Here is a 25,139-nt window from a genome sequence, read left to right as displayed (position 1 = left end):
ATACAGCTTGTATAACAGTGTATATTTGCTGTCTCCTCAAAATAACTCATCACAGTCCTTATTGTCTAAACAGCTGGAAACAATAGTGAGAACTGCCCTAAGTCAAAATGTCCAAATCGGGCCCAAAGTGTCAATATTTTGTGTGGCCACCATTATTTTTCAGCACTGCCTTAACCCTCATGAGTCTGGAGTTCACCAGAGCTTCACAGATGGCCCTTGGAGTCCTCTTCCATTCCTCCGGCATCACGGAGCTGGTGGATGTTAGAGACCTTGTGCTCCTCCACCTTCCGTTCGGGGATGCCCCACAGATGCTCAATAGGTTATAGGTCTGGAGGCATGCTTGGCCAGTCCATCACTTTTACCCTCAGCTTCTTTAGCAAGGCAGTGGTTGTCTTGGAGGTGTGTTTGGGATTATTATCCTGTTGGAATACTGCCCTGGGGCCCAGTCTCCAAATGGAAGGAATCATGCTCTGCATCAGCATGTCACAGTACATGTTGGCATTCATGGTTCCCTCAATTAACTATAGCTCCCCAGTGCTGGCAGCACTCATGCAGTCCTAGACCATGACACTCCCACCACCTTGCTTGACTGTAGGCAAGACACACTTGTCTTTGTACTCCTCACCTGGTTGCCGCCACACACGCTTGACACCATCTAAACCAAATAAGTTCATCTTGGTCTCATTAGACCACAGGACATGGTTCCAGTAATCTATTGGCACTTTTCCACTGCAAGTACCAGCTCGGCTCTACTCGGCCCTGCTTGGCCCGGTTCGCTTTTCCACTGCTGGTACCGCATGGTACGGTGTTGGATCGGTTCGGTACGGTTTGCTTTTCCACTAAAGTAGTACTAAAGTTAAGTGGGTGGGATAAAACGATTCTCTGACCAATCAGTGGCTAGTAGTGACTTCATGCAAAGTATTGTGGGAAATGGTACAGGTATGGTACCTCTTGGAACCACAATCGAAGTGGTACTGTTTTAGAGAGCCGTACCGTTTGGTTCCATGCAGTGGAAAAGCACCGCCGTACTGTACCGTTCCGAACCGTTCCTACACCGTACCATGCGGTACCAGCAGTGGAAAAGCACTAAAGCGAGCTGAACCATTCGGTTCCATGCAGTGGAAAAGCGCCATATGTCCTTAGTCTGCTTATCCTCAGCAAACTTTTTGCAGCCTTTCTTGTGCATCATCTTTAGAAGAGGCTTCCTTATGGGACGACAGCCATGCAGACCAATTTGATGCAGTTTGCGGCGTATGGTCTAAGCACTGACAGGCTGTCCCCCCACTCCTTCAACCTCTGCAGCAATGCTGGCAGCACTCATACGTCTATTTCCCAAAAAAACCTATGGATATGACGCTGAGCACATGCACTCCACTGCTTTGGTCGACCATGGTGAGGCCTGTTCTGAGTAGAACCTGTCCTGTTAAACCGCGGTTGGCCACCATGCTGCAGCTCAGTTTCAGGGTCTTGGCAATCTTCTTATAGCCTAGGCCATCTTTATGTAGAGCAACAATTCTTTTTTTCAGATCCTCAGAGAGTTCTTTGCCATGAGGTGCCATGTCGAACTTCCAGTGACCAGTATGAGAAAATGAGAGCGATAACACCAAATTTAACACACCTGCTCCCCCTTCACACCTGAGACCTTTTAACACTAAAGAGTCACCTGACACCAGGGAGGGAAAATGGCTATTTGGGCCCAATTTGGACATTGTCACTTAGGGGTGAACTCACTTTTGTTGCAAGCGGTTTAGACATTAATGGCTGTGTGTTGAGATATTTTGAGGTGACAGCAAATTTACACTGTTATACAAGCTGTACACTCTCTATTTTACATTGTAGTAAAGTTTAATTTTGTTCAGTGTTGTCACATGAAAAAGATATATTAAAATATTTACAAAAATGTGAGGGGGGTACTCACTTTTGTGAGATACTGTATAGCAAGGGCATTATACAACTTTAGTCAAAGCTGCACAGTTTTTTTCTATCTACAGATGCCCCTTATCTGGGGGGCATGGTCGGGATGTGAACCAGGTGGGACGCACAGCACTAGAGCTCCACTCTAGACATCATCCTTCTGCCATCTTACTGGTGCTGACACTGCTTCTTCCCCATGGAAGGCTTGTGCCTCCCCTCGGTAACTCTCCAGTTGGCTTTTGTCTCTTGCTATGTTGCCTGGCAAGCCCCGCTCTGCTCCCACTCCTAGGAGCTCTCCCCACTCTCAGCCTGTGGTGGTAATCTTACCACGTGGTCTACTGGTTCTAAGATGTCGGTGAGCACACAGACCTCCTCCTGCTGACACCAGGACTGGCCCATTACAGCTGAGATCCTGGTGGCTTTTTTTTTTTTTTTTTTTGGTAATACAACTCACATTTGCAGAAATGGTAGAGTTGAGGAGTTTACCAGTGACAATGGGACTGTGCAATGGAGAGAAACTATGGACCACACCAGCACAGGCAGGAACATGGTTCAAGAGCAAACTGGAAAAATAGTAGATCAGACTAGGCAGCAGAATGGCTGATCACACTATATAGAGTAGCTCATATTCCCATCGTACATGTTCCTGGATATAGGCACATCTGTTGTGGGTACTGTAGCAATTAGGGATGATCGAACGGTTCGGGTCGACCATCGGTTCGACCCGAACATTGGCTGTTTGAGGTTCGGCCGCATTCCGAACTTTTTCAGCAAAAATTCAGCAACCAGAACTGACCAAAATGCAATTGACAGGAAATGGACTTTAAAAGCCTGTGATTGGACCAGAACCATCAGTAAAAGCCAATTGAGGGAGCAGGAGAATGCTAGGAATGTAATTGGAGTGACTGGGGGGTCTTTGGAGGCAGGCAAAACATCTGAAATTCTGTATAGGGGTATATATACACACACACTTATATGTATTTTACACATACACATATATAGGTGTGATAGGAGCGGAGACATATTGGTGTTAATTATTTCATTAGCGCAAGTATAGTGTTCTGCTACTTTCACACCTATATATGTGTATGTGTATATATACATATAAGTGTGTGTGTATATATACCCCTACACAGAAGTTCTGATGTTATGCCTGCCTCCAATAACCCCCAAAAAATGCCCAAAAAAACGCTTGCTACAAAACCGGCAAGGTGTGAAAATAGCAGAGCCATATCCCTGTTCTATAAGTGTTCTAATACAAACAATCTTTTTTTTTGGTTCTGGACATGCTACAGAGCTGAAACTTCGCAGGTACACTTTTTAGACCCCCCAGACACTAAATCCAAAGAAATCTCATTTTTTTTTTCAATAATTTTTTAAATGATTGGCTCTCTATCAAAAATGACAATTTTTAAGGACTTTTTTTGTGTGATTAATAGTCCCTGGGGCATGACCCAGAACCCTAGGCACTTTTTAGGGGCATTTATTGGGTTTTAGGGCTTCAAAATGGTGTTTTTTTATAACCAAAGTTCGGGTCCCATTGATTTCAATGGGGTTCTGAAATCCGGGCCGAACTTTTGGGTAGTTCGGGTGTTCTGGTCGAACCGAACTTTTGAAAAGTTCGATCATCCCTAGTAGCGATCACCAGCTGGACACTGGATATATCACATATAAGTATACATGTTCACCAGCACACCATGGATCTTGCATAGCAGTCCAAAAAACTTTTTATTGCAAAAGGATCACATCACATTAGGATAAGGGCAATGTTTCGGAGCCACGCAGGACCCAGGTTTATTTACATTCCACCTCGTTGATAACCCAGGCCACTTCTTCTGCAATGTCTTTCCTTTGCTTTCCCCCTCCAGAGCCATGCTCACTCTGCCTGTTTACATGGCTGACGTCATGGTTTCCATGACAGCGGGGGACGCGAAGCTCAGGGAGTAGTGTCCAGATGGTGCACCAGCGGCCTACATGGCCCACTGTGATTGGCTCTGGGACATGTTACCCGGCAACATGGATGCGGAGTCTCACTGTCAGAGAGCGACAAATGGTGTACACCTTGGTGATGTACCTAATCGTTGCGCAATAGCCACATGCTAATGCACCTACTGGGGGCCCCCTCATGGAATAAATTGCTATTATTAGACTACAGTCATGCGAACTTATGCACATAAGAATATAGTTTAAAATGGCCTTTGGCGGGAATGTGATGTCATGTGACGTCAGAGGAGGGGGGGTGTCACTGTTTTCATGATTTTGATTGGTGGTAGTTTCATATATAGTAGTATTACTACTCTCCTAGTGATTCTGTTCACAGCATCAATAGTGGGACATGGTACATAGCGTAAAGACATTCTGGTTGGATAATCTACAGGTATGTGATCATTCAAAAAAAAAAAACATCTGCCAAAATTGTGTTTCTACAGTAGATATGGATAGAGTAGGAAAAAAATATATTATTTAATTAACTAAAATAATCTTTTTTATTGCCGTACATATTCCTATTGAGGAGATTTCCCCTCGCATCCTGCCCCAACTTCCATCAGTCACAGCAATGAAATCCTGACTGAGGTTATTAATCTTCCCCACTCTCCAGAACCAAAAAATCCTGGAGTTTAATCACTTTGTCAATCTAAATTGGTGCTTGTGAGCTCACTAATATGGTGTAGAGTAGAATGTTTGTTTTGGGTCTGGTGGGTTTGCTATCCAGAGGAGCTTGAACAGGTCTTCCACTGCCTAATTTTCTTGGTTACAGATCTGCCCTAGTGTGGCTAACCTCATGGTTTCTGGCTGCCACTTAGAAGTCAGTGCATGGTATGGGCTAGATCTGAACTGTGAACTGCCATTCATAATGTAGTATTTTGTCTCAAATGGTATCTCTTTGAATTTCTTCCATGCCCATCCGCCAATTTTAGACGTTTCAAAACTTTTCTTCAAGGAAATAACAGAAAAGGGGGTTAACCAAGGGACTTGATAAAACAAACATCGTAATATGTTAGGCAGTGTTCCATTATAATTTGTCTGTTATTTTTCCTATTGTACTGTTAAATAAACTAATAATCCAAAATCCATGTCTTACTATCGCTCTAATTTTGTTTTTACTTGGCTAGGAAAAAGGGTATGTCTTGGAGAAAGTTTGGCTCGGATGGAACTCTTCCTATATTTTACATCATTGCTTCAAAATTTAAACTTCAAACCAGTCATTCCAAAAGAGGAGATAGACCTTAAACCAACAGGAAGTGGACTGGGCAATGTCCCACCAAACTACAAGTGCTGCATCATACCTCGCTAAAATCCCGGTCTTTTAAGCCCCACTAGGATCAATGTCCCTGTGGGACCAATTTTAAAGAGAAAACCTTTTTAGAAAACTGTAGTGACTGAGACCTGAAGGAAAATTTTACTTTTGTTAAGGAACTAATATCACAAATGTAGCTGCTATGCAAACCATTTTGTTATTTAAAGTAAAGTACAGTGTTTGGATCTTGTAACCTTCCCCATGCTGACTCAAGTTCATCTCATTGAATATCCGTCCTGCGGTTGACTACCGTATTTTCCGGCTTATACGATGATTTTTTAACCCCTGGAAATCTTCTCAAAAGTCGGGGGTAGTCTTATACGCCGGGTATCGTCTTATAGGCCGAAACTGGAGAATATGCGGTGGAGGGGGGGGGGCTCAAAAACATCCGCGGTATGCCCGGGGTGTGGAAAAAAGAGAGAGAGAGAGAGCGGCGATGTGACCAGATGTGTCAGGAAAACATGCTTCTTTCACCCGTCTGACCCGCCCGCCCTTGTATCCTATTACTCTACCTTCTTCTCTGCATCCCTGCGTCTCCCTCCTGAGGCCTGCTAGGTCTCCCTGTGAGAGTTGGTATCCCTCCCGAAATCCGGCGAATGCGCCAGATTTCGTCAGAACAAGCCGAGCGCCGAGCCGATACAGCCGTATATTAACCCTTAGATGACGGAGCTGCATGGATGGATGGCTACAGCGGGTGGAGAGGAGAGGAAGATGAGCGGTGTGGAGTACGGGGAGATGGACACTGGATCAGCATGCAGGGATAGCAGCTTTCAGATAGCAGCTTTCATGGGGATACACAGCTTCATGGCTACAGCAGGGCAGAGATGAAAGGAAGGTGAGCTGTATCGGCTCAGCGCTCGGCTTGTAGTCTTATACGCCGAGTATATCCCAAACTCTATATTTTAACTGGAAAAGTTGGGGGTCGTCTTATACGCCCAGTCGTCTTATACGCCGGAAAATACGGTAATAAGATCAGCCAATATTCATATGATCTCTGGTTGGACGATTATTGTTTACCTGCTATCCCTTCCTAACGTACAGTTGGATATCAACAAATCAAATACTTTTAGAAAACTTCCAATTATCAACAGTAGATGTAGCATTAATATATTCCCTGAAGAAACCACACTTGGTGAAACATGTCGGGATCGCTACTCTGCGATTACATTGCAAACATCTTATGTGATAAATATTTGATGAATTGATAAGGCAAATTTTAAATGATGTGGTATTTCTATGTATTTTAACTACTGTTTAAATAAAATCAGTTTACTTTTTAAGACTTTTGACCATAGTTATTTGGCACCTTAAAAATCCCTAGCTCTCATACAATTTGAGAGCATTTCTTGCTTCCTGTGTATTACCAAAGTGTAAAATACTGATACAACACTGAAAACTTACTGACATAGCCAATTTTTTTACTGACAATTCAATGAACTTACTTTTTTTTATGAGAATTATTTATTAGTTATCTATGTGCAAAATGCAATTTAATACTGAATCGAGTGTTATACCAGCTGAAAAAGGACAATAAGTTACCTGTCCAGCAATGTTTTATCTCCACATTTGCAAAATCTCAACTCCTAGTACAAGCTTAATGTCAGACAAAGTGATCAAAAGCTTGACCATTTATCTGGCTTTTATAACAGTTCCAGACTGTGGAGTTTCTAAGATAGAGGTAGCAACACCTCATCAGCAGGCACAGGGAGACAGTGATAAAATATTTTGTAGTGTGGATGGGGAAAACTTTTTATATTAGTATTGCTCATAATCCTCCAGACACCCCATTGGGTAAGTAACCTCAGTTTTTTTTTTTTAAGACTGACAGGAAGGAAGATGAAATCCCACCCAACAGGTAGAGAATGCACAGGAAAGTCTAACAAGAGTTGTAACTTGACTACTGAGAAGCATAGGCATAAAGCCATAACTTTGTTAACAAGCAACTGACACAAAGACAGATTAAGTTGGCAAGGGCAAGGCCACAGCTTTATTTAAAAGATCTAACATAATAACCTTTCCAGTGCCAATCACTTTTATACTGTGAACAAATGTTTACAGTAACTTGATATAGTTCAAAAGGCCTGTCCTTTCCATGAGTGACAGACAGGCATTAGACTGGCCCAAATTCCACTCGAGGGCATAGCCCACAGAGACAACATTACTCATTGCCAAGATCAAACTTCCAATAAAGCTGTGACAATTATCCTTAAACAGAGCGGGTGTGCGGTCAACTTTTTTAAAGCTATAGTTCCTCAGGTGAGTTGGGATTTGCCTCAGAGTAAACTTTTAAAAGAGTCCAGGCCATGCCCAATAACCATGTGCCTTGATAGTTAATATCCTTGGAAGCTATTTTAATTTTTCTGCCTATGTCCACACCCATTTATTAAGCCATGCTCCCATTGGTCAAAGTTCCCTTTTCCTATGGGCTTAAGGGGCGTTCATTCCTACTACTACCTAAACAAACACTGTAATTTGAGTTTCACCTAGAGAGCATACATAAAACATACTTTGAGTTCAGAGTGTGACAATCCCAACTGGGATAGGGGCTTTTGGAGGGGACTAGGGGCTAGCCTTCTAACCACTGACGATGGCCTATGGAAGAGACTGGGGTCTTTGTCTGCTTCTCCAGCCCAGAGCATGGAAAATAGCTCAGTTCAGCCTCTGATCCCATGGAGAGAGCAAATCATTCTCTAATGATGGACAACAACGTGATGAACGCTGAAAACGAGGCTTGGATTACTTCTCTGAATAAAGACAATGAGGCTGGGTTCACACATATGCAAATTTGATGCAGGTTTCTCCGCATCCAATTCGAATGTCAGGCAAATGTGACCGACTTTCAATAGAGCAGGTTCACATATATGTCTGGGGCGTCCGTGGGGAATTCAGGCAAAAATTTAACAGGTGAACAGACATGCATGAGACCCCCAAGCACATGTGGGAACCTGGCATAAAACTTTCCTTCTGGAGTGGATGGGAAGATGTAAAAATAATCTTGTATAGGTTAACAGTCAGAGGAAATATGGTGACCCTCCTGCAGTCTGGGTTGGATAAGCTTCACTTGGGACATAAATATTTATCAACAATATCCCTCAAGAAATATTTGAAGATAAATGAATTCCACTTTTTTAGACTGCTGGAATATTGTGTGAACTTTTTCTCAAAGACTGTTGTGGACTGGTGCAAGACATTCTGAGGTGGGGTGGGATACTTGATTCATCAATTGTCTGGGTGGGCACTGAGTCACATAGGCTTGTTTGGGTGACTAGTTGTTAAGTAGCTTACTGTTTAATTAGATCATTGTTTATGCTTGTGTTGTTGTTTGTATGTTTGTGTTGGCTGTTCATTACTGTTTACAGTTTGCATTGTCATGCTAATTTCCCCAAGAGGGGAATGTCCTCCTGAGGGGTATAAAGTATGCATCTGAGTTTTAATATAGTGAGTTCCAGTTTGCTATAATACCTGGTTCCAGACTAGAAGAAGCTGTATACTGACAGTAGTACCCAAGCCAGATGCTGAACAGTCCGTCACACAGAGGTTTAGTGGAAAATTCATTCCATTGTCACTCTCATTTATAGGTTAAACTTCATAATGTTGTATTTGCTAAAATTAGCCTTGAATAAACTGTATCTACAGTTCGATAAAGAGCAGGTACTTTTGCATAGACTAAGGAAAGGCTTTTAAACCACTGTTATTGTTTCTTTTTAATTCTGTTTGTATTGGGCAGTTTTTATTTTACCTAGAGTAACAAATCCCCTAAATGATGGCCAAAGGAACAGTGACAGCGATCACAACAAAAAAAAAGGGGGAACCTCCCCATTCACAGGGGGGACAGCACTGCATTAACAACCCAATGGTGGTTAACCCATGCCCACTCTGAATGAAGGCAGGAAGAATTTTCATAATTCTCCCAGGGGTTTTTTAGCAGCAGTGTATTAAATCAAACTAGTCATTTTTTATAAAAATATATATTTTATTAACAATTCATAAAAAATTGGTTCCACATGGGATAAAAATGTAAACTCTGGTTACAACAACAAGATATCATCCAACAGCAAGAAAAAATTATACATGGTAGCATGAGAAACTACCAAATCATAGAATACTCCGATGTGTTTCTACCCATTTAAAGTCATGGTCTTTTTCAGGGAATTTATTCTATCTATGAAATATATGCATGTCATTAGTAATATGATACTACATTGTATTGCATTTATGCATGTGAAACAAGGTAAGTATATATATATATATATATATATATATATATATACAAACCCCATTCCAAAAAAGTTGGGACACTTTACAAATTGTGAATAAAAACAGAATGCAATGATGTGGAAGTTTTAAATTTCAATGTTTTATTCAGAATACAAAATAGATGACATATCAAATGTTTAAACTGAGAAAATGTATAATTTTAAAGCGAAAAATAAGTTGATTTTAAATTTCATGGCATCAACACATCTCAAAAAAGTTGGGACAAGGCCATGTTTACCACTGTGTGGCATCCCCTCTTCTTTTTATAACAGTCTGCAAATATCTGGGGACTGAGGAGACAAGTTGCTCAAGTTTAGGAATAGGAATGTTGTCCCATTTTTGTCTAATACAGGCTTCTAGTTGCTCAACTGTCTTAGGTATTTTTTGTCGCATCTTCCTCTTTATGATGCGCCAAATGTTTTCTATGGGTGAAAGATCTGGACTGCAGGCTGGCCATTTCAGTACCCGGATCCTTCTTCTACGCAGCCATGATGTTGTAATTGATGCAGTATGTGGTCTGGCATTGTCATGTTGGAAAATGCAAGGTCTTCCCTGAAAGAGACGACGTCTGGATGGGAGCAAATGTTGTTCTAGAACTTGGATATACCTTTCAGCATTGATGGTGCCTTTCCAGATGTGTAAGCTGCCCATGCCACACGCATTCATGCAACCCCATACCATCAGAGATGCATGGCGTCCCAGTTCTGCAAAAAGAACTTCAAATTTTGATTCATCTGACCACAGAACAGTTTTCCACTTTGCCACAGTCCATTTTAAATGAACCTTGGCCCAGAGAAAACGCCTGCGCTTCTGGATCATGTTTAGATATGGCTTCTTTTTTGGCCTATAAATGTTTAGCCGGCAAGGGCAAATGGCACGGTGGATTGTGCTCACCGACAATGTTTTCTGGAAGTAATCCTGAGCCCATGTTGTGATTTCCATTACAGTAGCATTCCTGTATGTGATGCAGTGCCGTCTAAGGGCTCGAAGATTATGGACATCCAGTATGGTTTTCCGGCCTTGACCCTTACGCACAAAGATTGTTCCAGATTATCTGAATCTTTGGATGATATTATGCCCTGTAGATGATGATAACTTTAAACTCTTTGAAATTTTTCTCTGAGAAACTCCTTTCTGATATTGCTCCACTATTTTTCGCCACAGCATTGGGGAATTGGCGATCCTCTGCCCATCTTGACTTTTTAGAGACACTGCCACCCTGAGAAGCTCTTTTTATCCCCAATTATATTGCCAATTGACCTAATAATTTGCAAATTGGTCCTCCAGCTGTTCCTTATTTGTACATTTAACTTTCCCGGCCTCTTATTGCTATCTGTCCCAACTTTTTTGGAATGTGTAGCTCTCTTGAAATCCAAAATGAGCCAATATTTGGCATGGCATTTCAAAATGTCTCACTTTCAACATTTGTTATGTTATCTATATTATATGAATAAAATATGTTTATGAGATTTGTAAATTAGTCCATTCCTTCTTTACTCACAATTTGTACAGTGTCCCAACTTTTTTGGAATTGGGTTTGTATATATTTACCGCTAAAGGATAAGGAAGCAACTTTCGACCAGAGGTGTCGATCAGAAATGTTCCCTAGGAGATCCCCCAGATTCCCACAGTGTCCACGTGGAAAAAGAGGCTTGCGAGGGATCACGATTAAGGCTGGTGGAGATGAAGAAGGAGCATTACCAGGGAGCACATTCCCCATAAGTTGGCTACTTATGAAAAAAGTAGGTAATGGATAAAAATGTATCATAAACAAGAAAAAATGAGAAAAAATGATATAATGATAACACTCATATCGGATGAACCAAGGGTGTATGGTAAGTGATTTGTGTCTGTAAAGTTGAAAAAAAAAACAAACAAAAAAGTATATATTCCAAAAGTGTTGTATGGATACTGTGAAAATGAGAGGGAAGCTAATTAAATAATATGGTGACATAAAATAAAAATAAAATGAAAGAAAAAAGAAAAAATGATAAGCAAATGGTTGAGTTGATGTAGTGGGGAAAATATGAAGTAAAAAACATCCATGTTTATGTGCAGCCTATCATCTTGGGGCTGTGAGGTGCAGCAAAGAATATGATGATGAAAATAATATAAAATAAAAGACATCCATGTTACCTGAGGTGTGGCTCACTGGTGAAGGGAAAATTAATGTGTACTTACAAAGATAATGGTAATTATCGCAACACCCTTGGAAACACCCTACTCCTGCGGTGCCCGAGAACATATTGGGACCATGCAGAGAGAATGCCCATGCCCACCCTTAGCAAAATTAGACTGTTTCAACTGAAGTTTAAAGGATAAGTTCACCTTTGGGAACGTGTTGCATGTTCCACCCGAATTTAGGGTGGATAATGTAACATGTTCCTAGTGTTGCAGCTGCCACCCACTGAACCCCCCCCCCCCTCGTACGGGATGTATGGGTAAGCCGATACACTGACAGTGTGCAGGAAACCTGCATGGCATCAGGGATCTTCTGATTGCTGGTGCAATGCTTTCCAGGCTCCTGCAACAAAAAATATTTAACCACTTAAGGACTGCCCGTCACAATTTTACTGCAGCAGGCAGCCCCTCCTGCGTGAACCAAAGTAGCTCTACGTCGGTCGCGCGCCTGCTGCTAGGGGGTGAGCGCGCACCGTCGGTGGCGCACTCCCGCCACCATTTGGCAGCAGGAACTCTGATGCACGGGGCTCCGATTGCCGCCTGACACCTGCAAACGCTCCCTGCTGAGAGAGAAGAACGGTCAGCTGTTGTAAACTGGGCACAGGGCCTGCTGTTAAAAATTACATATACGAAATTTAAATTGTATGCAACTGTCATACAAGTGAAGAAAAATTAGGCCTTGAGTGTTGGTGGTGACCTAAACCAAAAACATTGTTGGAAGCTAGCAGAATCAAGGTTGAGGAACAGGATAGGCAGCGTATGCAGTCTTCAAGGGATGGCACCACCAACAACCAAGGCCAAATTTTTCTGCACCTGTATGACAAGTTCATGCAATTTCAAATTTGTATGGAATTTAGACCAGCAGGGCCTGTTCCTGCGCACAGCAAGAGTAACTACCAGGGATTGCAGTGTTCAGGCACCACTAACAACCATAGCCCAATTTTATGACTTTTATGACTAGGCAAATCCGGATCCCTTTCAGCTCCAGAACATTGATCGGTAACCGGGATTCCTCCAGGGATCAGACTCCTTGAGCAGATAACCTGCCTAGAACCCCCCCCCCCCCCCCCACAGACTGGCATCTGTGGTGACATTTGTCCAATATATAGGGAGGAAGGATTTCCCCTGCTTGAGCATCAGGGACCGAAGCCACCAGATCAGGGACTCCTTGGTCACCCGGCTCAGCTGGATCTGAATGTCCAAGGAATTTGGATTCTTGTTCTATTTGAGAAGGATTTCCTTCTGGAGGATCCTCGTGTGAAATTGAGCGAAGGGGACTGTCTTGAAGGATGACACCATCAGTCCCAGAACTCTCTAACAGGTTTGAAGGGATGACCATTTGCTGGACAGCAACAGCTGAACCACAGTCTGAAGTTATTGGATTTTTCCCGGAGGAAGAAACACCCTGGCTGAGGATGAGTCCAAAGTCAGGCCCAGGTAGTCCAGTCTCATGGAAGGGACCAAGGATGACTTCTGAAGTTTCAGAATCCACCCGAACTCCTCCAGAGTGCTCATGGTGACTTCCAAATTTGTTTCCAGCACCGTAGGAGACTCCTCACGGAGAAGCAGATCCCAGGAGAAGCAGAAGGAGACACAGGACCGATATCTCCCGCTGCCACAACAGCGCCAGGATCAGAGCCAACACCTTTGTGCAGACCCGAGGAGCAGAGGCGAGACCAAAGGGCAACGCCACAAACTGATAGTGATCCCCTCCCATGGCAAAACGGAGAAACCGTTGGTGTCCTGCACAGATTGAGATGTGAAGGTAGGCATCTTTGATGTGTATGGAGGCCAGGAAAACCCCTGATGTAGGGAGGCCACTACCATGCAAACCGGTTCCTTCTTGAATTTTTGAACTCGCGCAAAGCAATTAAGTGCTTTCAGGTCCAGGATTGGACGCACCTTGCTTTCCTTTCTGGTAACTGTGAACATGTTTAAATAAAAGCCCTGAAAACCTTACGCACACGGAACCGGAACTATTATCCCCTGTTGAACCAGGTCCTGAACTGCCCCAGAGAGCGCCAGCAAGCGATCTGGGGACAGTCGCACATTGGAAGGGAAAATCCTTACCGGAGGGACAGATCGAAACTCAATCTTGTAACCGGACCGCATGACCTCCTGAACCCATTTGTCTGGTTTACTGGATAGCCACCGGTCCGGAAACTGGTAAAGATGTCCCCCCACCCCAGATAAGGGCGAGGGCGCACCTTCAGGCCGAGGTGGTCTTGTCCGCAGGTCTGGAGAATCCAGAATTTTGCTTGCCAGACTAGGGTCACTTGGAACCGACCGAGGGAGCCTTGAAGGGCTTGCCTTACCGACTGACCCTGAGGGATTAAAAAACTTCTTGTGTGCTGAAAAGGAGAGACCCCGTCTGTGACGAGGGTCCTTAGCCTTGTTAGCCTGTGGAAGAAAGGTACTCGTCCCCCCTGTGAGACCCTTAATGATGTCATCCAGGGTAGCTCCAAACAGGCGTTCTCCTTGAAAAGGCAGATTAGTCACGGCCTTCTTTGAAATATGATCTGCAGACCAGCACTTTAGCCAAAGTGTCCAGCCCGGCATTGCAAACAAATTGTAGCCCCTGCACCAGCTGGTTCAACAGCTCCTCAAAGGCAGGAGGGAGACGTTTTCCCTCCAGGTCACAGCGTAGAAACTTAGCCCATTAAGTCAATGACAAGGGCAACCGTAAACACCAGTCTCAGTGCAGACCCCGCCAGGGAGTACATATTGTGGGCCACAGACTCCGCCTTCCTATCCTCCAGGTGCTTAAAGGAACTGGGACTCCTCCACTGGAATCATGGTAGCTTTATTCAGCCTGGAGAACGGAGGGTCCACCATAGGTGGCACAGTCCACTTTTTTATCAGGGGCTCCTCAAAAGGGTAGCATCTAGCAATCCGCTTAGGCACCCCAGAGGAACGCTTTGGGCGGTACCATTCTTTTTTGAGCATGGCGTCAAAATACGCGGGTAAGGGAAAAACCTTTGCCGCTCTGGATGGCTTGTGACTGCCAAATGTAACCTGCGCCTCAGTCGCAGCTGCATCCTCCATTTTTAGGGTCTCACGCACAGAAACAACTAGTGCATCCACCAGCGCCTTATCCTGCGCAGCAGTGGAGGTAGAAATGTCATCCTCACTATCAGAAAAGACAGGACACGAGGTAGCGGACCCAGCAGGGAGACCTGCATCTGCAGTGGCTGAATCAGACTCAGAACCTGAGATATCAGATGAGGCAGGGGTAGGCGGATTGCGTTTCTTAGCACCTCGCCCTTTAAAGGCCACCTCTACCCGGGACATAAACGCTTCCAGGACCGCCAAAATTGCATCTGTAGACAGCTGGGGTCCAGAGGGTGGGGACACAAGATCTGTAGGGTCCATGTTGCAACAGGGGAACCCGTCAGCAAAGGCTGAAAAAAGTGACACAAAAAAAGTATTTCTTTTTTTCAAAAAGTTCAACAATGCTACAGCGCCCTCTGGAGGTTAGGCACGCGCTGGAGACCCCCAGCAGAGAGGGAGACCCCCAGACTCACTGTACCCAGATGCAGCAGTAGGCCCATACATCTGCAAAGCATGTGTCAGCAGTAGCTCGATCCAAAAAAGGAAGGATCTGAGAAACAGCCCAGGGTATAGGGATTGGCTCCACCCACAAATAAACGCCTCCAGGAACTCCCAGTCTGATTCCTATAAAGAGAACCACTTCAAAATGGCCGTTCTGGGTGTACCAAGAGGGCCACCGATCTCCTCAGCACATGAGGCTACAAGAAAATGGTGGCCCCGCGCATCCTGCAGAGCAGCTGAGGACCCTCATGGCAACCCCCCAGACTCCAAAATTGGATTGACTGGCAGGTGGGTACTGGAGGAACAGGCAGAGACCCCCCCGCATGATCGTTCATCTGGTTCCAGCGACGCTCTTCCCACCTCCACATCCGGCCCCCGGGAGTAGGACCAATATCCCCCAGTGTGGGGAGGGGTGGCAGGTAGAAGAGGGGGTGCGTGACAGGACAGAGGGGAACCCAGGAATGTGAGCGTCCGACCGTCCCAGGGAGGCGCCCGCGTCCACCCCAAAATCTTCCAGGGGAAGTGGGGGGAACATTTACTCACCATACCGGAACAGGCGGGTGCCATCTCCTGACAGATTCCCTCTCCACCGAAGTTGGGGGGATTGTCGGCCAAATAGGAATGCTGCGACTCGGGCCTAGACCCAGCCGTATGCGACCTGGTGAGACATTTAACTCGCGGGGCCAGTCCCCGTCGAGTGGGACTATGTCACGGCAGACACAGCGCGGAGCTAAAGCCTGCACACGCACGCTGGCCGGCTGGGGTGACCACTGGATCTTTACATCCAGCCCGTCGCTTAGATCCGGCATAGTTGCTTGTAGATCTCACAGGAAGAAAATCCAGAGAAGAAGCTAGAAATCTAGAATCTAGAAAAAGCTTTGCCAGGACCAGAGATCCCAGCAAGGAACTAGGTCCTTACTCCTAACTAGGCAGATTAAAAACTGACATCCTATGCAGGAAGAGAGAGGGTATACCCCTTGGGACTGCCCATAGGTGTAGCCAGAATTTTTTTTCTGCCTAGTGTCCTACTCCTGTAGGGGGCAGTATAACCCTACTGATATGCACCAGAGACTGCGTCCGTCAATGAACGATAGAGAAACACCCACTTCTGGAGCAGAAGGAATTGTACCTGAGATGCACAAGGGGGGCAGCAATTATGCCCTTAATATTATTAGTACTACTGCGCCACCAAAAAAAACACCCACTTCTGGAGCAGAAGGAATAGCATATGAGATACACAAGGGGGTACAGTAATTATGCCTTTAATATTATTAGTGCTGCTGCACCACCAAAAAAACACCCACTTCTGGAGCAGAAGGAATAGCGTCTGAGATGCAAAAGGGGGTACAGCAATTATGCCCTTAATATTATTAGTGCTTCTGCGCCACAAACAAAATTGATGCTGACACAGAAGGACACACTAGCACCTGCGAGCACCTGAGAGGGGGAGTATTATTATTGTAGCAACAGAATCTAATGCTGCTAAAAAAAAAAAATGTAAAATAAAAAAAATATATATATCAATGAAAAAAAAAACAAGGGGATCAGTGGGGTGACACAGACGTGTTGTATACAATACACTTCAGTGACCCCACTACAATCACAGCACAGCATTAAACTGACTGCACCACACTGTGTTACACTACAATCACAGCACAGCACTAAACTGACTGCTGTGTAACATAAGAATCAGCCCTACACTACACTGCAATGGCTGATATATACACTGCAATGACTGATATATACTGTATACTGCACTGGTGGATATATACACCGGACTTGGCTGATATATATACTGCACTAGCTGATATATACTGGTTGATTCCTACACCACATCCTGCCTGGGCTGCTGAACCTATCGCCGCAGGCACCCCCCTACCCTCTCCCCTATGCTATTCCCCTCCTTCATATCACTCCTTCCTCACCTCTTTCTTTGGTCTCCCACTCCTTTTCAAATTTCCTCCCACCCTATGACTATAGCAGACGCCCCTTCAATCATCATGCCACACCCAATGAAGCAGAGGTGGGTAGGAATGCAATCTGCTGCCAAATGTAAAGCAATTCACTGTTAACAATGGTGTGCTGGCAGCCAGGCTTGTGTTTTATAGCAAGCAGCTTTCAAGGAAGATCCAGCCACTGCAGGGAGCACTGCACCCATTATTTTCAGAGTACTGTGCCTCATGTAGGACGGTCCTGTGCCTACAGTCTTGGTTCCTAGCCCAGAACTACCTCCAGGTAATGGCCTGGGGAACCGGTCCTGGGAACCCTCCAGCCACTCACCTTGACTACAAGACCCAGCCTACCTCACTGTGAGAGAGACACTGTCCAGGGACCAAGGAAAATAAGTTGTTTTTGTATTTTACTTTTTGGTTTACTGAAGATGTGACTCTTCCCTGTATTCTGTTTTATAGATCTTCACAGAGACTGTGCTGTACTGTGCTGTACTGTGCTGTACTGCCACTTAGTGTCCTTACTGAGAGACAGAGACATTGGTCTGAGGAGCTTCTGTTTACATAGAATCATCGTCATCTGTTTAACATGGTTCCATACTAAATACATATTTTTTGCCTTTCTGACCCTATTTGTATTGATAACCTTACTTTGCACCTATTTAGTAAAGGTCATCTTAAAGTAAATTTGAATCTATACAACCCATACCATTTAAAATACAAATGAAAGGCAAAACATTTGTGTATAGATATAACAAAAAAAAAACATTATTTACACCTTTTTTTTATAAGTGATCATATACCCTATGTTCTCAGCTGCATAAGGAACTTAGAGAGCTGGGGGAGGAGAAAAAGCAGCACACTGGTCTTCCCAGTGAATGGCTGCACGGAGGGGGTGTCAGGACAAGTCTGATCATTGTAAGAGAGCAGGCTGACTTCCCAGCACAATTAGAGAGCTGACCATGCTGTACCCTCATGCCTAGTAGGGTTAATTTTTAATAGGAAAGCAAAAGAACTGTCAGAAACATCAGGGATTTCACATAAAGAGAAAAGGATACTTTTTATACAAGTATATTGTACAGCAGGCACATATTAGGAATTTGAAATGTTGGTTTTACATATTCTTTAAACCTACTCACTGCATTTATTGGTGTATTAAGGTGGCGCAGAGCTGCTTTAATTTAATATGTTTTTGTGTGTTTATTTGTTTAGAGTTTATCTTTATTTGCCTTCATACATGAAATGATACTAATGCAGTTTTCTATAGGAGTTAAAACTGAACTCTAGGAGTTCAGCCACTTTGTAAAATGTGCTGGCATACTAGGAGTTAAGTCCAATAAGGTGCATGCCACCTTGTGTACATATCTCTTAGTGCACTCTTACTTACATTTTACAGAGCTCCAGGAGTGCAGCTATCACTACACTTTTAGAGCTCTGACAAAGTTGACAAAACACAAAGTGCTCTGTGATTGGGCAGGAGGAGAGAAGGGGTGGGCACAGCTGCTGCATGCAACTGTGGAGTTATAGTAGATGAGACCAAAAAGTCCAGCACCAGAGCGTCAAAATGATAGCGATAGCTATGTTCCCAGCATTCAATAAACATACAAATCGTAAATTAAAGAGATAAGCCCATGAGGTGGCATGCACCTTATTGGACTTAACCCCCTGTGATCCAGGACGCTATATACAATGCTTAATTCCTGGAGTTCAGCTTTAAAGTAGAACTATAGGCATAACAATTTTTTATTTATTTTTTTTTTACTTTTCTGGGAACAACCCAAAATTTGTGATTTTCTTTTATTTTCCTTTTTTAATAACAGTAAACAGGACAAATAAAGAGGGTGGATCTCCTTAACAGGGGCACAGACAGTAATGCAACTGACAAGTGTTCTAATCCCTCTCCACTCTATCCAAAACTAAAAAATTGCCTTTAGTTATAATTTAAAACGTGGCCTAAAATACAGATTGCCCTGTAATGTGATATTCTCTGTCCATGGTGCTGAATCAGCAAGTAGATTTGTAATGGTCTCAGCTGCAGCGCTTTTTTAAAAGACAAACTATAATATATTTTTAGTGACTATACGTTTTAAATTGTTATTGTTAAGTTTATTTTAAGTCATTTTTAATAAGACTCACATTTGTTTTTTTATTTCCAGAATAATTCTCAACAGAAAGATATGGATATTTGTTCTACTTGCCATCAATGACCCAATGCCTTCAATTATTGGCCTCCCACTGCTGCCTAAGTGATGGCCAGTGGGGGGATGTAACTGAGCTGGGAGAACCAGTGGGGGGATGTAACTGAGCTGGGTGAACCAGTGGGCGGATGTAACTGAGCTGGGTGAACCAGTGGGGGGATGTAACTGAGCTGGGTGAACCAGTGGGGGGATGTAACTGAGCTGGGTGAACCAGTGAGGGGATGTAACTGAGCTGGGTGAACCAGTGGGGGGATGTAACTGAGCTTGGTGAACCAGTGGGGGGATGTAACTGAGCTGGGTGAACCAGTGGGGGGATGTAACTGAGCTGGGTAACCAGTGGGGCAATGAAACTGAGCTGGGTGAACCAGTGGGGGGATGTAACTGAGCTGGGTGAACCAGTGGGGGGATGTAACTGAGCTCGGTGAACCAGTGGGGGGATGTAACTGAGCTGGGTAACCAGTGGGGGGATGTAACTGAGCTCGGTGAACCAGTGGGGGGATGTAACTGAGCTGGGTGAACCAGTGGGGGGATGTAACTGAGCTCGGTGAACCAGTGGGGGGATGTAACTGAGCTGGGTGAACCAGTGGGGGGATGTAACTGAGCTGGGTGAACCAGTGGGGGGATGTAACTGAGCTGGGTAACCAGTGGGGGGATGTAACTGAGCTGGGTGAACCAGTGGGGGGATGTAACTGAGCTGGGTGAACCAGTGGGGGGATGTAACTGAGCTTGGTGAACCAGTGGGGGGATGTAACTGAGCTGGGTGAACCAGTGGGGGGATGTAACTGAGCTGGGTAACCAGTGGGGCAATGAAACTGAGCTGGGTGAACCAGTGGGGGGATGTAACTGAGCTGGGTGAACCAGTGGGGGGATGTAACTGAGCTCGGTGAACCAGTGGGGGGATGTAACTGAGCTGGGTAACCAGTGGGGGGATGTAACTGAGCTCGGTGAACCAGTGGGGGGATGTAACTGAGCTGGGTGAACCAGTGGGGGGATGTAACTGAGCTCGGTGAACCAGTGGGGGGATGTAACTGAGCTGGGTGAACCAGTGGGGGGATGTAACTGAGCTGGGTGAACCAGTGGGGGGATGTAACTGAGCTGGGTAACCAGTGGGGGGATGTAACTGAGCTGGGTGAACCAGTGGGGGGATGTAACTGAGCTGGGTGAACCAGTGGGGGGATGTGACTGAGCAGGGTGAACCAGTGGGGGGATGTGACTGAGCAGGGTGAACCAGTAGGGGGATGTAACTAAGCTGGGTGAATGAAGGGAGAAGATGACTCACCCCTGGTCTCCACTACCGAATCCTCGCAGTCATCGTCTCTCCACCTTCTGACCTTCTCCTGGATGCTGACACCCCTGGCAGCAGTGTTGCCAAGGGTCCGTTAATTTTATGAGCAGCCCATAAATTTCAGGCTATTTTAGGCCTGCCCTTAAATGCCAGTTACGGGCAATGGCGCCCGTAAAAAATATGACTGCGGGCCGACATGGCTGTTCTGAAGCTTGCCGGGTTTGGGAAAGCCTGTACATGCTGGGCCAGGCAAGTGCATGCACAGTGATATAATGGCTGAAATTTACAGACAGTATATAAATAAGCCTATTTTTACAAATTGTTTGTAAAGTTACGGACCGTTGGCAACCCTGCACACAGGTTTGTTTTTAAGGTTTTTAAACTATCATTCCCTTTAGAGACATTATAATGGCTTTGAGACAGTATTATTTTAATATTTTGTTTTTAGGGCCAATGTTTTTAACTAATGTTTTATATCTTTTCATGTATACAGTCTTTGTTTATTTTTTTGCATGACAAAGGATTCCTTGAGCACAATGGGTTAGCTAAAGAGACCACAAAGCAGTAGACTAGTGCTTGCTTTGTCTGATTGAAATCTCATACAGATACCACTTCTCTGACTCATTCTTTTGTACAGTATGTGTAATTTTCAGCATGAGCTACTAAGATTTGAAAGAGAAAAAAAGACAGAAAAAAAACATATGCGTAGGAGCCTAAAACGATAGATAGATAGATAGATAGATAGATAGATAGATAGATAGATAGATAGATAGATAGATAGATAGATAGATAGATAGATAGATAGATAGCAGTGACATGGAATAAAATAATTATAAGAATATTATATTCAATTGTTATAATAAATGTAAAAAATGAATAGCTGTAATGCAATAAGAGTCTGATGTGTTGTATAGGAACATTATTCCTGCTGCTCCCCTTTCACTATATAATAATACTGACGTAGCATCAAACAGTACATGGGTGGTTCTTCAACTGTAAAATCATTTTAATTAAAAAATACATTAATCTCTAAAGCATCAATATTATCAATTCGTCACGGTTGAAAATAGATTAATAGTATTATATCTGCATGTTTCTCAGAACAGTATATGGAACAATCCGATCCCTAGAACATAGGTGTGCTCTTATATAGATGGTAAGCTGCTATACCTTTCCCAGGTGCGCCCGTGCACACCCAATGAGCATGCTATGGTGACCATGGGTTACACACAGTGTTAGAGATACAGGACGAGAAATCTTTAGTAGATAAAGGTTGCTAATAAAATCAATATGCAGACCACAGATCCAACGTTTTTCACGTCTTTTTTTCAACTCAAGGTAATCAAACACACACAATACAAATATACAAATCTTGAACTTTGGTTTGATAGTGCATGGTACTTTGCATCTTTTGAATAATCAGTTTATCTGTTGGGAAAAAAAAAAAAAAGAAAAAATCTTTTTATGGAATGATGTTCCTTAAAAAAAGTCACTTTGTTTAAGTAATCAAAAAGCACTTGTTATGTCTATTGGTAGACAAACAGGTTAAAAGCTGTCAGTCTCCCCCAGGGGTGCATGTGACAGGGTGAAAATGCAGGAACACAACAGGGAGAGAGTTGTCACCCTATAACAGGAAGTGCCAAAACAACAACCTCAATGGCCAGATAGCCATGTTTTTTTTAGTTAAAGCTACAGTTTTAAGATGATTAAAAACAACTTTTACATTTTCATTAACATGTTAAAGTGTATATGGTTTTTATCAGGGCTTTTTTTCAGCTGGAACTTGGTGGAACTCAATTCCACCACCTTTGGCTTAGACCTTCTGCTCCCTGCGTGATCACCACCAATAATGAAACACAGAGGTCTGGCTTCCTGTGTTTTCCAAGTGCAGTAAGGGGACTTAGGAGATGCCAGTGCCTGGGGTGTAGTATGAATGCTGACACCCCAACTGGATGATCTCCCTGCAAGTGAGAGAGGCAAAGCCATCTACAGTGTGAGGGGAGCTACTAGAGAAGAAGAGGGGTAAAAGTGAGATGTGGATGGGGGATGCAGAACTAAGCAGCTGTGGAAGAAGGCTGAACTCTGCACTCTGTGTGTAGTGCACCCCTGAACTCTGTACACAGCACACTCCTGAACTCTGCACTGTATAAGTAATACACTCCTGAACTCTGCACTGTATACATAGCACACTCCTGAACTCTGCACTGTATAAGTAGCACACTCCTGAACTCTGCACTGTATACATAGCACACTCCTGAACTCTGCACTGTATACGTAGCACACTCCTGAACTCTGCACTGTATAAGTAGCACACTCCTGAACTCTGCACTGTATACGTGGCACACTCCTGAACTCTGCACTGTATACGTAGCACACTCCCAAACTCTGCACGTAGCACACCCCTGAACTCTGCACTGTATAAGTAGCACACTCCTGAACTCTGCACTGTATAAGTAGCACACTCCTGAACTCTGCACTGTATACGTAGCACACTCCTGAACTCTGCACTGTATAAGTAGCACACTCCTGAACTCTGCACTGTATACGTGGCACACTCCTGAACTCTGCACTGTATACGTAGCACACTCCCAAACTCTGCACGTAGCACACCCCTGAACTCCGCACTGTATAAGTAGCACACTCCTGAACTCTGCACTGTATACGTAGCACACTCCTGAACTCTGCACTGTATAAGTAGCACACTCCTGAACTCTGCACTGTATACGTGGCACACTCCTGAACTCTGCACTGTATACGTAGCACACTCCCAAACTCTGCACGTAGCACACCCCTGAACTCTGCACTGTATAAGTAGCACACTCCTGAACTCTGCACTGTATACGTAGCACACTCCTGAACTATGCACTGCATACGTAGCACACTCCCAAACTCTGCACGTAGCACACCCCTGAACTCTGCGTGCAACCCCACCGAACTCTGCACTCTGTACATAATGCAGTCCTGGTATTTGATGCCCCGGTAAGACCCTCCCACTATTAGTGAAGTTTTGACCAGTTTCGGGAGGGGGTTTTGGGGGGGGGGGGTTGTGGTTGACTTCCTGCACCTTTTTTCTGAGAAAAAGATTTTTAGGATTTTACTGATTACGTTCAGATCTACTTCTCCAGACCCAATTTTTAAAATATATTTATTTATATATATATTTTTTTTTTGGATAGTTTCAAATTTCATTTTTGTCCTTTTTATTTATTATAAATATGCTTTACCACATACCAGCATCTTGAGAGATTATACTATATACTAGTGATCGACTGATATTGTTTTTTTATTGCCAATGCCGATACCGATATTTTGGTCATCACATATCGGTATCGGCCTGAATTTTCAGACATTTAGAAAAAAATTTATTTATTTATTTATTTATTTATTTTTACATGTAATCTTGTGGAGAGACCCCCAAACCTCTCCTCTGCACTTAAAAGCAATTAAAACGCCAAGTTTGGCTGTTTTGAATGCTGTCATTTTTTTTTAATTTGGCGCCGAGTACCCGGAAATTATGTCATGACATCACTTCCGGGTTTTTACATGGAGACCCGATCAGAGCAATGCAGGTAGGATGACCGGGTCTCCCGGTGACCCGGCGAGCCGCGGGAGGGGGGAGGACTTCCCCTCCCGATCCTTGTAATGACAGCCGAGCGGATTCACAGCTGCATCGGTTGTCATTACAAAACAACCGATCGTCGGCTATGGACGCCGGTACCGGAGTGATGCCTATAGCTGCAGGCATCACTCCGGTACAGCACTTTCTCGAAATATTGGCAACCACAGGGGCCGATTCCAATATATCGGGGAAACTGCAGATCAGTACTCAATTTATCGGCTTTGCCGATAATCGGTCGATCCCTAGTATATACTCCTCAAGTTACCTGACCTTTATTAGTAATTTACTTTTTTCAACAGTACCAAGCCCTGATCATTATTATTATTATACAGGATTTATATAGCGCCAACAGTTTGTGCAGCACTTTACAATATAAAGGGGGACAGAACAATTACAATGAATTTCAATACAGAAGAAATAGGAGGGCCCTGCCCATGGAGCTAACGTAGGGAGGCCCCCTGCACCCCCCAGAACACGTTGTCTATTTATGGTATAGGAGCCTGCATATAACAAAATGTCTTTTTCTGTTCTGCTTTTGGTACTTTCACACCACAATTTCTGCTTTCGAGATGCTTTTCTGCATGCGCATTGCGTTCTGGTGCTTTTTTGATGCCTCTTTTATGCATTTTTTATGCATCCCAGTGTGTTTTTCCCCTCTTTTTTCTTTATCTCGGTTGAGGACAATTGAGGACATGTGTGTTCAGGTACATTTTTTATTTGTTTTGCCATGTTCTAGGTGTGTTCCATACAGAAAAAAAATGTGGCATATTCTACTTTTGTTGACTGCACTGGAACGCACTGCACTGATGTGAACTAGGGCCATTGGAATCCGTGTTAAACACTGTCCATGCATTGTTGATGCAGAATAAAAACACATTAGTCTGCA

General features: G+C 44.0%; 2 protein-coding genes across 2 annotated transcripts in view; both read left to right on the top strand.

Moving 5' to 3' along the window:
• The window catches only part of LOC309560463 (uncharacterized protein), a gene marked incomplete at its 3' end in the record, with an annotated part of 164,790 nt that extends 159,581 nt beyond the window's left edge, over window positions 1-5,209 (top strand). The window contains exon 29 of the mRNA XM_082264096.1: window positions 5,028-5,209. Within this exon, the coding sequence (XP_082120222.1) occupies window positions 5,028-5,209 (182 nt within the window). The remainder of the gene's footprint in view (window positions 1-5,027) is intronic.
• A 5,858-nt stretch (window positions 5,210-11,067) lies between these two features.
• The window catches only part of LOC309560462 (cytochrome P450 2F3-like), a gene marked incomplete at both ends in the record, with an annotated part of 75,706 nt that continues 61,634 nt past the window's right edge, over window positions 11,068-25,139 (top strand). Inside the window, one exon of the mRNA XM_082264095.1 lies at window positions 11,068-11,215. Coding sequence (XP_082120221.1) covers window positions 11,068-11,215 — 148 coding nt within the window. The remainder of the gene's footprint in view (window positions 11,216-25,139) is intronic.

The sequence above is a fragment of the Pelophylax lessonae genome (genome assembly GCF_965119305.1).
Source record: "Pelophylax lessonae genome assembly, chromosome: 7".
In the NCBI taxonomy this organism is placed as follows: domain Eukaryota; kingdom Metazoa; phylum Chordata; class Amphibia; order Anura; family Ranidae; genus Pelophylax; species Pelophylax lessonae.
The sequence above is the reverse complement of the archived record's forward strand: the minus strand, read 5'-3'. Positions and strand labels throughout refer to the sequence as shown.